The sequence below is a fragment of the Cryptotermes secundus genome, unplaced genomic scaffold, assembly GCF_002891405.2.
Source record: "Cryptotermes secundus unplaced genomic scaffold, Csec_1.0 scaffold544, whole genome shotgun sequence".
Taxonomy (NCBI): Eukaryota; Metazoa; Arthropoda; class Insecta; order Blattodea; family Kalotermitidae; genus Cryptotermes; species Cryptotermes secundus.
In genome coordinates, this window is record NW_019736405.1 from 175,316 (window position 1) to 191,482 (window position 16,167).

The window sequence follows — 16,167 nt, forward strand, 5'->3', positions numbered from 1 at the left end:
GACTGGTAGAATATCACAGAGGGGACGTACAATAGACCACTGGTCGCGGTGCATGGGGAAACCCACCCCTCCAATAATAATAATAATAACAATAATAATAATAATAGACTGAGGGTGTTTGAGGATAATTTTTGGACCGAAGAGAGATGAAGTGACGGGAGGTTGGAGAAAACTTCATAATGAGGAGCTTCATAACTTGTATTCTTCGCCAAATAAAATCAGAATGATCAGGTAAAAGAGAATGAGATGGCCAGGACATGTAGCACGAATGGGGAAGACGAGGAATGCGTATAGGATATTGGTGGGAAAACCAGAAGGAAAGTGACCACAGGGAAGAGAAATAGAGGAAACTGCGTTTTCTGTAGATCCGACCAACGCGCCAATAGACTGGCTGGATAGTGATCACGTGGTATGTGTTTACTGTAGGTCCATGCCTGTTCCGCGGTTATATAAGTAAGTGACAGGACTCGTTCAGGGCATTTACGAGATACGATTTAGTCGTAAGATGGAGGAGTGAGTCAAGAAGAATTTTTAATTCTTAGGTTCCAGAGCGATTGAAGACGAAATAGCAAGAAGACTTCATAGTATCTTGAAGTGCTGATTTATGCTGAGATCCGTTGCCAGGAGACTATTGGAAACCGAGAATCCTAAGTGCCTGTGTAACGGTCGACTGGAAAGCGTGAAGATCAGTAATAGTGTGATAATTATTTGTAGTTACGACTAGTGAATATCCAATAAATCGACTCACCGATCCAAACCCGCGTCATTAGTCACCAATACACGTGATAATATTTAAGATGTCTTCACGATACTGCTCCTTACCCTCCATCTCCTTTCATTTCATGACACTGAACATCTCCACATAAATTATGTGCATTATTTGATTACTCACTACCAATTTCTCCCTAACATTTGCCACCAGCTGATCCCGTGAGCGATCGGACATCAAGTATACTTGAATGCCGCCTCCTGTATGTGAAAATATGGTCAATTGGAGTTGAGTTTTTCCATCAGCAGATGTCCAAATAAATCCATGAATATTACTATGAGGGGACATCGTACTTTTGAAAATTAGATTTTTGGATATGGCAAAGTTTACTACTCTAACTCCATTACCATTACTTATTTCGTGTAAAGTCTCATTCCAAATTGTTGATTTGTAAATGTCTTCCATGCGTGCTTTGGAATTGGAAGTTCCTAAAAATTCATATGGTATTTAGGGAATTTATCGAGTACACATTCCTATGTTGGAGCATGAACATTCAGAACGATGTCACACCAGCGACCTCTTAGTATTATATAAGACAGCCTATAACTAACAAAGTCTACCCTCTTGACTCCTGATATGATTCTCTTATATACAAAAAGAACCTGTACATAATTCATTATTCTCATTCCCTTTTCCATAAAAAAATGTATACTCGCCTGCTGGTCCGGTGCCAGCTCTGTCCCATCTGACCTCCTGTACGCCCACTAAACCTAACTTATATTGCGAGATTTCTTTTGCAACTATCATGAGGGTACCTACTTACATTCTACGCAAGAAATCTCAGGTCCAATTTCCTTAGCTTAGGTCGTTTATCCATAGAATCCGTCTAAGACCGAGGCCCTTAGTGATATTTCGCTACAAGCTTATATTTTCATTATGGGGAGTTGTTGGCCACACGCCCAACCTTCAAGCTTGTCGGCTCTCCAGGACTTCTTATTCAATCTGGAAGCCATCTGCATGCGCAACCTGAGGACGCATAATGCCGTGGAGACAAGTGACTCACTTAACATGGTAGTTCCGTAACAACAGTGATTTGGAATTACAACAGCTCTGTACGCAATAACTCTTGATTTGTACAATAATTACTTCTTTAATTCGCATGGCTGGTGCGACACTGGAACATAAATAAGCCTGTGAAGAAGGGTGCTGATTTCTATACGGGAGAGAAAATGATGGCTTACACTGAGTTTAATGTTGGTTCCGCAGTATTTCAATTAGTGATGGAAAGTTTTAGATGGCGCCTAGAGTCGTAGTTCATAACTCAAATCCAACGAACCATATCACCACATAGAAAGTAGAAAGGGAGGGCATTACGTGAAGTAACGAGGGACCGGAAATCTTGGAGAGAGAAATGGAGCTGAAAGATAGGCTTCACGTGTTTCAGTTCCATCATTACTTCATTTATTACTGAACAATCGACAGACAGCGATTCATCGATACCGCCATGTCAGGGAGGTGTAGTGAGGCCGACAGGTATGTATACAGGTAACGGGAACTGCTTTGCACTTACGGTGAAAACTCCCGAGTTAGGTATGGCATGTATTTGTTTTTATTCCAGTTTATAATTCACTCAACGCTTTAGAGATAGCTCAGTGGGTATAGCGACTAGACTATGAACTTGACAACGGAGGAGTTAGGGGTCGACTCCCGGCTAGAGCAAGATATTTTTTATCTTCTCCGTAACATCAAATATTCTCTGGGAATCAGTCAGCCTCCTACACAATGGATACCGGCGTCTGTCTTCCGGGGGATAAAACGTTAGGAGCATAAAGCTGACAACTCACATCCATCTATTTCCGATGTTAAGAATGATGGAGCTATACCTCCACTCCCCCTTACGTTTTCATGGTGTGATGCTTAATGAACTGAGCACAGGGATAATTTTACCATTACACTTACATTACCAAACTACATTCCCGGAATAGGTTTCATATCGCCACGTGTATAAGTGTGGCTATAGGTGGGGTTTCGATTGAAGACCGGATTCGCTTACCACTTACAGGTTGTAACTAAAACAATCGCTTATCTCCACACTCTACAAATCACTACAGCACACGTTAAGTCTTTTCACTCAGCTGTATCTTCGTCAGTCGTTCCCTGGTAGCGGCTACTAACAGTGGAGATTCCTCCGCTTCCGATCTCACTTCGCTGCCCGTTGGTTCTCAACCACACAGGCTAAGTCTTCTCTCCACAGACTCCCTTACAACTCTGAACTCTCGCTCTAATTGTCCTTCTCGTAAGACTTCGGCTAGGACCGCGCAAAAACATCGTTCACTGTTACATTGCAATCGTTTCCTTGGGAACATCTTACACAGTAACGACTGCGTGTTCTAGCTTATTAAGAATCTGCTGCCTAGCAGCGGATGTTATTTCGTTGTTTCGTGGTAGTCTACACACTACAGTCCATTCGCGGAGACGAGAGAGTCCTCGTAAACAAATGCACGCGGCATCTCCTTCGCTCTTTGAACGATATCATGCAGTGATCACGTGATGCGTGTCCCGTTGCAGGGGCGTCCAAAGTTTACTCTTCAGTCTGAATGCAGGTTAACGTGCGTCCGAATGCAGCGAGTACACTGAAGTAACTGCGGGCTTTGTCCACTCCTTGCTGTCAGCTGTGGCGACGTGGGGCTTGCTTTGTTTACGCTAACTGTCTCGTCTCCGCGAATGGATTATACAATATTTTAACGGTATGACTGACACTCTTCCCAACGCGGCGGCTAGGGTTCGACCCCAAGATGGAACATGTGGTGGACAAAATAGCAATGAAGCAGGTTTCCTTCAAGGTCTTCAGTTTCCCTTGCCAATTCACATTCCACCGCCTGCTTCATTCACAAGTTTCATCCGGGGCTGGTTCAACAAGCCGAATAGTGGCCGGCGTAACAAGTGGACGAGGTGTCACACTCCCTATGAATTATGAACACAAGAAAACGAACTCTGAGCAGCAAAGTCCTCGTTGAGAAGCTAGCCTTCGCTCAGCTAGTCAGAAAATGTCCCTTCTTTCATGTAACACGGTTACAAATGTGAAGGAAGCCGTCTCCTGGGATGTAGCGCCGTGTAGATATTGCGTAAACCGAGGTTTCGGTAGGAACGTATCGCCTCCATCTTCAGGGTATAAAATCCGCGAGCGAGGACCCACAGTGAAGAGTAAGCTCATGAAATAAACAAAAGCAAGCAGACTTCTCATTATGCGTTCATTATTGTATTTTGTACAAATATCTCATAAAAAACAAGTTAAGTAAATTATATTCATTGACGAATTATAAACTCCATAAGAACATCAACGGAAAAGAAGCTTGGTCTATACATATCCAATCCGAACTGTTATATGTCGATAAATGTCACAATTATCACAACAAGACGCGTTGCCATGCGACCGCACTCTTCTGTTTGCCTGACACTTCTGTCACAGGATATAGAACGATTAACTCTGTCATGTTATAACGAGTAGCTCGTTCAGTTTTCCTGAGCCGCATAAGCACAGGAACTTAACATTTGACAGCGTAGACACGTAACTTAACGACCAGACTAATTAATTAATTCGCTTAGTGGGGGATGGAGTCCAACTGGGTCCACTCGGCAAGGCGGCCACTGATTGGCCTATTGTAGCCTGCCCCGGGCGATTATGATGATGGAGAATTTGGTGGAATGAAGATTGGCAGGGGAAACCGAACTACTCGGAGAACATCCGCACTTTGTCCACCACAAATCCCACTTGACCAAACCTGGGATCGAACCCAGGCTGCAGTGGTGGGAAGGAAGCGACTAACCGCTTGAGCTATGGAGCGGCCAATGANTCATTTTATAATTCGTGACCATGAGATGTCTCTTCTCAGCATTCCCACTGCCTCTATGACAGTGAGACGTAATTTCGCCCTAGCAGTCTTTCATCTTTTCCTTTTCTATTATGTTCTACACAACTGTTCTTCCTTCAGTTTAATGTATACCAATATCTGTAAGATTTGAAGTTTTCACGGCGGTGACTACGAAGAATGCCGTCTTCTGGGATGGGGCGCGTGTAGATCTTGTGCTAGAGCCACCTGTTCACGCTGGTTCCTCGCTCGCGGATTTTTGTCCTGAAGATGGAGGCGATACGTTCCTTCGAAACGTCGATTCACACAAGATCTAAACAGCACCACATCCCAGAACACGGAATTCTTTATATCAATGTATCTTCCTACTCCTGAAAGGTAACTCAAAGTGAATTCTGATAATCGATCTTCTGGCTTTCTGTCAGTATTACTGTTAAATTCACTTTGGGCCGATCACAGCGGCCACGCGGCCTAAGGAATGAAGTGTCTTCTCCCGCGCAAACACTGAGGTTGTGGGTTCGAATCCCACCCGAGGGATGGTTACCTGCGTTCATTCTGCGTTCTGTTGTACTCTATAGATAGTGGTCTTGCAACGGGCTGATCCCCTCCCCCAATCCAAGGAGTCCTACAGACTGTCTATAAAATCAAACTCCGTGGGTTGAGTCCGCAAGCGAACTATACCGACCGAGCGACTGCCGATTGTCGGCAAAGTTAGTGACAATTTTAGCGGATAGAGGGTGTCGCGTGATCAGCGCAACGGATGCCCATGGCCGTTAATTTCGATTTTCTAGACCGGAGCCTCTATTTCCTTGAAACAGCTCCTCAATTATCATCACGAGGCTGAGCGGACCACGTTTCAGACCCACTAATTCTCAGAAAATCTGGTAGAGCTGGGAATCGAACACAGGGCCTCAGGATCTGTAGCCATGAACTCTGACTACTTGACCACAGAGGCTGTCGCCGACTGCCTATAAGACTCATAATTTCATAAATAATCCTGACAGGCCAGACAGCCTACACTGCAAAGATAGAAGAAGAGGAAGAAGATGAAATTCACTTTGTCTCTTGATGAACATGTACGTACAGATCTATCTACTCAATGATCAATGATCCACGTAAAATGGTGGGTCTTACAAACATCTCCTGCAGATGTAATTTCAAATGAGTGCACAAGTATGCTGCTGCAGTCAGTGTCAGAACAGTGGACTCATTTCTACAACCGACCCACTGTGGAACTGCTCTTCGTCGTAGCGAGGCTTTTATGACTATCCAACCGTTTTCTGATTCTCACCTTGTACTGCAGCTACCTCCTTATCTCTTCTTGATTGTTGCTCCGGCCACCTTCCGCTCCTAGTTGTTGAAAAGGCAGGTATTTGGGAAGCCAGGGAGTGATTGTTGGGCGAGTTATCTGGGTTAGCCCGTCTGCTCAGATATGAGCAGAGATTATCCCTAGTCTTACAGTGTAATGAGCCTAGCTCCGGCAGGACAGGAAGGAACTTATGCTAACAACTTCGTACTAACACCAACACAATTATTTGCGAGATTTTATTTGTTGTTTACTTCGCGTTTCAATACCAAATTAATTACTTCACTTGATTAATTGACCACTACTTATCCTATGTTCATTCTGGTATCACTCGAGTTTTCCGGTAACATAATTTTAGTAAGTGAAGTGAACCTTCGGGTTCCATAAAATGCTGGGAAGTTCTTGAGTAGTTGCACAATTGGCAGCTTCTCAAAACGGACCAAGCTCCATGAGTGGGTGAGTGTAGAGACCCCTTCTAGTGAACGTTCACGCTTCCAACTATGTGTTAATGGAATTGCTGCCAGCACTTTAATATTTAATTTATTTCTTCTTCCTTACGGGAGCTTTCAATGTTTCTGTGTTTATTTACTTATTTTGTTAATTACTTATCGAAGCTGTCAGTGCTTCAAACTGTGTTCTATGCGTCCAACTGTTGGAACAGTGGAAACTGCAGTCAAGAGGACGTGGATGGAAGTGGCAGTCGCATACTCTCAGATATTATCCTGGAATATACGTGGAGAGACCGAAGAATAACACAAAAATCTCAGTCAGGATCAACGTTCCCTCTAAGCTTCGCACGCGGCCGCGGAACAGCTGTCGCACTCCCAGCCTACCGCGCAGTCGCACTGGTTCGCTATAGTCAATTTGAGTTAATAAAAATAAAAATGGAAAAGCAAACTAAATTTTTTGTTGCTTTTGGGAGCTTATAAATTTGATGTCCGTTATGGACCCCACCCGGATTGTCCAACTGGGACCTAGACTTTAACCTAGGACCTCAAAAATTCTGCTACCAACGACTGCGAGGTTCGATAGGGTTCCCGCCCGCTATGTGGATTCTATTATCTACATATTCATAATATTCGCAATTCGTAAGCATTTCGCATGATCTTGTGATCACGTGATCTTGTACTGTAAACTGTTTTCTTAGAGGGCAACCTCTGTTCTTACTGGATTTAGGCACTCAGCCATCTCGGACCTGATTCCAAGTTAGCGAATCTTTTCCGGAAGGAGGCATCATAAGGCCTGCACGATCATAAGACAAGGCATACCACACAGAGATTTCTGTATCTCGAGCGACCCAATGCCCAGATGAGTACACTTCCTAACTTACTTCATGGAATAAAGACACGTGACCAAAATGTACTTATTATTTATATCTTCACATTCATATGCTAATAATATAAAAATTGTGGACATACCTTTGAGCTGCTTGGCTATCTTTTTTGCCGGGTCTAGCCAGTGCTGAAACAAGAGAGAGAGACAAAATTAAGGATTCGAAACGGCGTCCAGGAACATTTCTACGAGTATATTACTTCTGAACACGGAGAAGATAATTTTCTATTTTATGTATCTTTTGCCGTTACACTCTGATGACGCCAGAACCCACCTCCGCTGTTACAGTGGCCGTGACTTAGCTGAAGAGAATGCCAGTTCTCTGCCCGCGGGCCTCGCGGCTGCTTGCTCTTCCCATCAGGCCACCAGTACAGGTCCGACCTATCTACACCGGCCGGAGCCGGAGCAATGTTCCGAACCACGGATGATCAGCATCCTACTCCAGTCGGACACTTGATGCACAGTCTTCAGTGTAGTTTCAGAGACTGTTGGTCAAACACCACTTAGACCGTGGAGTCTTGTAAATTTAACACCATGTTTCGGCCACACAAGGTCAGTTTAATATCATTTTATACGTTAAATTATTTTAAACCAATTTGGTTCAAATAATACATTTTCTAACATATTGCCCTCAAGAGCTATACAGCACTACAATACAGTATAACTATCTCCGTGAATCATCATATATACCTGATGATGACCCTGTGTGGTCGAAACATCGTTCAATTTACTAGAACGCATGGACTAAGTGGTCATTCAGCCAATAATTCTGTGAAGCTGTACTGAAGACTGTACTGTGTGCGCGTACGTGCATATATATATAATAACTAACTCCCGTAAGAACTGAGTCCTGAGAAGCCAGCAATCGCTCAGCCACTCAAGAAATTCCGAACACTTTATTTTACAGAACCCGAAGGTTCATCATCGTGTTCATAAGAACCCACAACTGGACTCTACCCCGAGTAAGATGAATCCAGTCCATCTAAATCCTGTTTCTGTAAGATTTATTTTAAAATTATCCTCCCATGTACGCCTAGCGCCACACTATATTTAGGAACACATAACAAAGAAGGTAAAGTAAAGAAAATTAAGTAAAGGTATCCCTGTAACAGGCCGTGGAGGCGCATAGGGTTGTGAGATGTTGAGGTTCCCACATTTTCTAGACAACCGGCTCATAGATGGCGGCAAGGCTGTCAGCCTTACGCGCCGGCCGCCCTTAACCCCAAGAACATTCCCACAACTCTGAGAGCCACGCTGTGTACATTCCGTGCAACAACTGACGGATCAAAACAAATAACCGCGAACCATGAAACCTGATGTCGGCGGCGGGAAGTGGCCATTCGGCAAACTAAACAGGTGCTGTAGAGGCGCTACCGCTGCGTACTTGGTCCGACAGTTCAGTTGGCTGGTTCCAGCTGCAGATACACAGAATCGCTTGATACTGACTAGAAAGAAGCTGTAGGGATGCAGACGGCCAGTAACTCAGACCGCATACCGTCGAATGTTTGGATGACAGTGTGTAAATACATTGGCTCAAGCAGCGGGGCGAAGCCAACCATCTGCCCCCCCCCCTACAATGATCGAGAAAAGCGCGAAATACGCCGAATATTAATAACAAAAGTTAAAATATTTTCAGGAGAAAAAGTACCCTTCGATCCTGAATGCTTTACGGCGATCAGAAAAAGAAAATTATCTTAAACACCTTAAATTAAAGTCTGAAAGAAAATTCTGTGGCTCCCCTTGTCCCCTGCGAAATTAACTGCCATCTTGGGAAAATTCCTAGCGATGCCCATGAGTGAGTATTGAATACAACGTAAATTATGGGGGAGTAAGCCTTCGTGCTCTAATTCCAGTATTCTCCTGGTATTTGCCTCAAGGGACAGCGAAAACCTACGAAAAGCCACAGTCAGGCTAGACCAGTGTCCCGACCGAGATTCGAAACCGAGCACATCCAAATTATTTTTCCCTTGGCACTACAGCCCCATTGGGCCTAGGCCTACCTCCATGAACTTCTCCGTTCACTTCGGTTTTCCTAGATCTTACACATACGGTAGGACTCCTTGGGCGGGTGATCAGCTCGTCGCAAGGCCTCTACCTGTAGACAAACACAGAAAAACGCACACACACAAACTAAACATTCATGCCCTGAGTGGGATTCGAACCCACGATCCCGGTTTCCAAGCGAGCGAAGAGAGCATATGCGCACATCCCAGATACAAGAGGGAACAGTTACTGTTTGTGTCAGCTTTCTGTGTAATATAAAAGCGATTATCACAGCTTCATATGCAAATTCGTGAACCGTTACACCTCTCTTAACATATGAAATAAATAATAAAATTGCATCAAGTGTAATACCACACAGATGTACGTGTGGCCAACAATACAACAGTCAATAAAATATTTGATATGACGCCCGAAAGCCGGAATAGCGAAGTCGCAATACTTTACTGCTAGACAAACACTCGGTAAAACACAATCCAGCTACAACGAATACGCAAGCAACAATCGAGTAACTTCCGTTGCTATGCCACGGCGCTGTAAATACGCCTTCCCAACAGCAGGGAGGCTGTTTCTGCGTGGTCCGTGCAAAGTGGTTATAAAGAAGAGTTGCGAAGTTGGCAGTAGCAGCATAGAATTGAGTCGAGTTTCGAGAGGCCAGCCTGCCGGGATATGAGGTTGTAAGCAGAGGAATTGAACTGATTTGAGTGTTCGGAATTGGCAGCTGCAGAACAGTGGCAAGAAGGGAATTAGGCGGCGCAAAGACTTCACGTATGCTGCGGTTACACTGAGACCTGTTTACCTACTGTATGATAAATCCGTTGCCAGGATACGACTAGTGAAGACCGAGAACCTTAGTGCATGTATAACGGTGAAATGTAAAAGGCGTAGATCAGCAATAGCGTTGTAATTGCCTGTAGTCCCGAACTGTGTGAATAAGACGTCAATAAATCCAATCCAGAACCCGTCTTATGAGTCACGCGCAAATCCCTACACGCGACAATATTCTACGCAACCAGCAACAGAAACTAAGGAAGGCCGGCATTACATTCTTAGATCTATTCAAGAGGACTTTTAAATTTATTTTAACCGGTTTCAACAAATTACTCTTGATATTTAGAACTTATTTCCACTGTATTACCTATTTAGTCTTCATTTATACAGCTAATATACGGCCCTTTATGACACTATAATAACAACCAACGCTCAAACAACATATGTAAATTAGTTCCTTTATAGCGCTGGTTCTGCCTTCTGATGATGGCTAGCAGCGACCAAAACATGTAAAGGCAAGACTTTTACTTACTCCTCTTAAGCTAGTTACACTCGATGGACTTCTGCTACCACAGCAACCGCATCGGGAAACTGAGGAAAATCATCGTATACCTCGGAGCCCGGCCATGATTTGAAGCGATCATCAACATCTTTAACTCACAAAAAGTGAAGTACGGTTTATCTCCATCATGACTTAGTGTTATGCAGTTTACTTCGTTGAAATTTTGAACTGGACTGAAAACTAAAATTTCTTGTAGAACTGCAACTTGGTCCTTGCAGATTCAACAAAATTTGTACTTCATACGAAGCTTAAAGGAACGGATACAAGACACAAATAACGTTAGAGCTCACTAAGATCTGTGACTATGCTGCGCCAAGCGGTTAGTCGCTGGCTTCCCACCGCGGCGGCCCAGGTTCGATCTCGGGTCTGGTCAGGTGGGATTTGTGGTGAACAAAGTGGTGCTGGGGCGGGTTTTCTCCGAGTACTTTGGTTTCCCTTGCCAATCTTCATTCCACCAAATTCTCCATCATCATAATCATCCGGGGCAGGCTACAATAGGCCAGTCAGTGGCCGCCGTGCCGAGTGGACCCATTTGGACTCCACCCCCCATCCCCCCCCTCCGCTATGCGAGTAATAAAAAATTATGATCTGTGACTCATGTACGTTTGTGAACATGTGCATTTAACGGAAGAGAAGGGAAATTATCGGAATTGAGGTTTACATGGCGGTGGCTATGAAGAGGGCGGCCTTCGGCGTTACGACGTCGCGTAGTTCTGAGAGAGATCAGCGTTTCTGAGGAACACATCGCTTCTATACTGAGTTATTTTTCGACTCTTGGAAGTGACGCTACTCCGAAACGTCATTTCTCCGAACGTTACCATCCAGAAAAGAGTACTCTTCACAATGAAAATAATTTATGTCCTTTGATGTAATATGTCCTCTTATGATTAGATTTCAGCAACTCTCCAGTAATTTAACACAGAAATCGATACGGAATCGTGAAGAAGGCATTTCGAAACCCCGTGTACCCGGAACTTGGCATGTTGCAATTGTTACATGATTCTTATTTTATCTGTACTTTGTTTAATGATGCTGTCAGTAGCTCCAACAATAATACGGCGTCGAATGATAGAATGACTTAATGAATGATGAATCAGAATGTGTGTGGGAGGAAGCGGCTGTGACCTAATTTGAGGTGCTACCTCGGTATTTTCCTCGACGGTCTCAGGGCAAATACATAAATCGTCACCAAGAACAGAAGATGTCCTGGAAGCAATTCGATCCAAACACACGTCACACTATTATGACGTGAGCCAACTTGATCGATACATCTGCTAAATCTATCAGCAAAAGATGTACGGGGTATTTTATTCGATTCGTGCTAGTTACATAGCTCCTGCTTTACACGAAGGTCAAATCGAAATAAGCCTCGGAATTGCTCAGATTTTGGACTCTGTCCATCGTCTGGTATTCTAGAAACTAGAGAACACAACGTTCTGTATGAAACTGGATCTGTGTAAGATTTGAGGCTTTCACGGCGGTGACTATGAAGAAAGCAGTCTTTTGGGATTTGGCACCGTGTATATGTGGTGTTAACCGACGTTTCGGAGGTACGTATCGCCTCCATCTTCAGGGTAGAAAAATATAAGAAATCTGCAAGCGAAGAGACCGTGAGAACCGGTACCTGCTTTTACCGTTTCTCACGGTCTCTTCGCTTGCAGATTTCTTATATTTATTCTTCTACCCTAAAGATGGAGGCGCTACGTTCCTCCGAAACGTCGGTTAACACCACATATACACGGTGCCAAATCCCAAAAGACTGCTTTCTTCAAAACTGGATCTGTTTCCGTTCCCAGGTGAGAGGGGGAACACACCTACTCTGTTGGGTCCTTTAGAAAGATCTAACCTCAACAAATCGTGTTCTATAGTTTTTAGAATTCCAGAAGATGGCCAAAGTCCAAAAATGTAGTAATGCTGAGTATTATACGAGTACATTATATATCGTCAGAACCCTTTAGAATCTACGAAATAAGGTGTCTTGTCACACGTAGAACTTTACATCTGATGTGAAACATAGACAACATAAAGATAAATTTAGTTTATGCGAAGCGTTTTTCAATATGGCGTACGGAGAGTGTTTCGAAGAAAATTGTAAACAACGATAATAATATGAATCGTTTTACAGCGTCTGGACGAATACCTGCTCAGACTTAAAAAGAGATACGTGTGAAAGGTGTGCTGAGAGAATGAATCTTCTATTTGCAGATAATGGAATTGAAGTAGACAGATGTAAGTGAAAATGGGATCAAATGAGAATGCTAAGGAAATTTATAGAAAGAAAACAAAAATATTGCAAATATGTAACTGAGTTTTTTATTTCAGAAAGTTGTTACTGAACAACGAATGTATGTGTGCATGAACTACTTTACTTTTCCAGAAAAATAAATATTAAAAAACGCTGCATTCTCGTCAATCCCCCCTTACCCTGCGTAAGGTGATGAAATATATTGGGGTAAGGTGACGATTCAACAATAATCGCACTTGAAAGAGACCGACAGCTTCACGGTTGGGGCGAGCTTCGAGCTTTCGCTTCTCGCAAGCGGAGGAGATCGCTGCATAAGGGGCACAGTGGTTGCAGTCCGCCTGCAGAACTGCTGGAACGCGTTTCTCTCAATTCGTTTTCAACTGAACCTATCTTACTCTTCTGTACTTTCATTTTCTCGACTTTGTTTGTTTTTCTTGCAGAGCATGTTTTACAAGAGAGCTCGTTATCACGGTAACAGCCAGTCTCCCTTATTCTGTGAACGGTTGATTCGCTTTCGGAAGGAGTTATACTCCCCGTGGAAAGCGAATTCGCTCGTTCTCTCGAAGTGCAGCTGGTTTTTGGTCTTGGCCCCATCTTTCATCTGGTGACAGTGACTCACGTCACACTGCTGGCGATTTTATCGCTGTGCCCCATGGTCCGTTGCGGCAACAGGCAAGAAGTCTCCCTCGCAATCACTTGTGGGTCGAATGGCTTCATACAAGTTGCTTACAGCGTTCCCAGCTGTTCCTAACTTCACATACTCTTTGCAGAATAGATTTCTTATTGTATTTCCATGACACCTTTATCGAGATTTGACAGGTTTCTAACGGTACGAAGAAAACAGCATCAGACGGTGGATGGTGGTGCCAAGTATTAAGTAGAAACCGAACCATGACTACTCAATTTTCAGGATGAATTTGATCATAGATATAGAAATGTGAGATTCATGACTGTCCAAGTGAAGAATGATTGCAGATTTCACAGATGATTTATATCTCTAAATAGACATGAAAACCTCTGCTGTCACACAACCTGTATCGCAGGCCTCCGGTGAGCAACCATACAGCAACTCAGGATTCATTCTATTTCAAGCAAATAGGCCTGCAAGAAAGAATGGCATACATACATGGATTCGTAGAGCTTATCAGTTGAGTTCTTTGCCAAATCTTTATGGTACGCATTCTGTTGTGTATAATTCTCTAAAAGAATATGATTTTGATGCAGTCTACGCAACAATAAGTTCAGAAAACAAACAACATAGACACTATCGTGTCAACATCTGCTTTATTTTGCTGTTGATAACTTTGCTATATGTTTCGACCCTTACCTGGTTCATCCTCAGGCGTACATGAATACTTTGTGTCAGATTTCTGAGTTGCGTCATTTATTCAATACGAATTCAATTGTGTCTATATTGTTACACCATCCTAACAATACACTTTGATATTTAAAACAGTTACTACTTGACATAAATGTAGTATTGAACAAGTAACAAAATGAATTAAAGGTGTAACATTAAAATTGCAGTTGAAATTCCTAGTTAATATGACTATTAATAGTCAATATTGTACATATAAGTTATCCTCCCAAGTTCTGCCGAAACGACTTCAGCTAAGCGCTTTGTACCCTTCGGCAAAATTGTTTTGTGTACTTTGTTGAGAACAATGGATAGCGCATATTAATCAAGGCCGTAAATGTTTTGTCATGCAAAATATTTATTACGAAATTCCATTACTAGTTTCAAAATGTTATCAGCCTGCACAAGGATGAGTCCCGTTACACGAACAATTGATGTGGCTTCAGGGACTCGTATGGTCTCTTGTCTTCTTATCCAGTTCATGCCAGACTGAAAGATTGTAGTATCTGATTGTCAATAAAGGAGCTATATATATAAAATCAGTGAATCGACGAGGGATCTGATTCGCCTCAAGATGAGCATAAACCACCAGCAGTGAGTGGTGCCAAGTCGGGGTTTCCTCTTATCAATTTCAGCAAGGCACTCCCTTAGGTCTCTGGCTGCTAGGTACTGAAGGTATCGCCAAATACGGTAAAGAAACGGAAGGCTAATGTTTAATTCAGGTCTTTAGTGCATTCGGCGCCCTCTCAACTGTTAACATTGTCAAGTGTATTAGTGACTAAGACACGGGTTTGGATTGGCAATCAGCTTATTAGATAAACACGAGTCGTAACTACAAAGAATTATAACATTCCAAATTATTACTGGAACAATAACACATAAATTAAAGTCTTCAACACTTCAACTCTAATCTTCGTTTGTAGCCTCCGGGAATCTGCTGTTGGACTCTGTCTGTCAGTCCGTCATCTTCGTTATTCTTATAATCTTCTCTTCAACCGTGTAGAAGTCGCAAGTGCACTGCACTCCGCACTTGACTCTCAGTTGCCTTGAGCTCTCCCCTCAAGTCAACTGCTGAACTGCTGTTATCATTCTATAAAGCTCGTTATATAGACTCCGCACGGACCACAGACCTCTATTCTTGACGAAACCTGTTTACTGCTCGTTGCCTAGCAACAGACGTCTAATAAAGTTGTAGCGCACCCAGCTGAAGGATGTTCACAGATCCGTTGCCTGGCAATGGAAAGTCCTTTGCTAACTGTTGGCCAATAATTCTTCTTCTCGGGAACGTGTTTATCTAGATGTTCCCTAGCAACGGATATACATCATCATCATCATCATCAATACATGTTACAATATTTAAACTTCTGTTTTTGTGATAAATGACATTAAGAAATTGGTTGAGTGACAAAGAAGGGATGGTGGACTCAAAGAAACTCCTTCGCTAATATTCGTCTGTAAATACAAATCCCGGTTCTGAACCCAGATCGGCTTGGAAGGAGCGTCGAGTGCTGACTCCTACACCTCGATGTAGACCATGCAGACTCTGATATCTTTGGTCCAAGCAAGAAATGTGGCCTATATTTAAGAAGTTAAGTGCGTTGGTTTAGGATCAAAGAGCTCGAAAAGCATATATCAAAGGGCAAACATTTTTGTTACCCTCGGAAATTATCTACGACAGAAACAAAGTGTTTTCTATGTTACGTCACTCCAATTTTGCGAGTGATAAATTACCCAACAATACTCGTCTCCCAAGAGGTTTGCAAGTAGCGTCTCGAAGTCACTTCCGGGATGTCACATGCTACTGCGACGGACTGCAAGCCATTTTGTCATTCTTTAACGCACGAAGGGCAGCAACCTTGTTGTCTCTTGTTTAGATGGGAGGATTGAGAATTATGCAGCATTCAGCCCCTCTTCGAAACAAACACAGAAAAAGCTGATTCTAAACCATGGATAATTCTTTTTGTATCTCCATGTATCTCCATACAATCAGCCCATTACGGGCTATAAGTACATCT

The 16,167-nt window shown here is 43.1% G+C and overlaps 1 protein-coding gene across 1 annotated transcript in view; it reads right to left on the bottom strand.

The window, feature by feature from the left end:
* The window catches only part of LOC111869884 (band 4.1-like protein 4A), a gene marked incomplete at its 3' end in the record, with an annotated part of 450,907 nt that overhangs the window by 15,024 nt on the left and 419,716 nt on the right, over positions 1-16,167 (bottom strand). Inside the window, exon 4 of the mRNA XM_033753583.1 lies at positions 7,303-7,345. Within this exon, the coding sequence (XP_033609474.1) occupies positions 7,303-7,345 (43 nt within the window). The remainder of the gene's footprint in view (positions 1-7,302; positions 7,346-16,167) is intronic.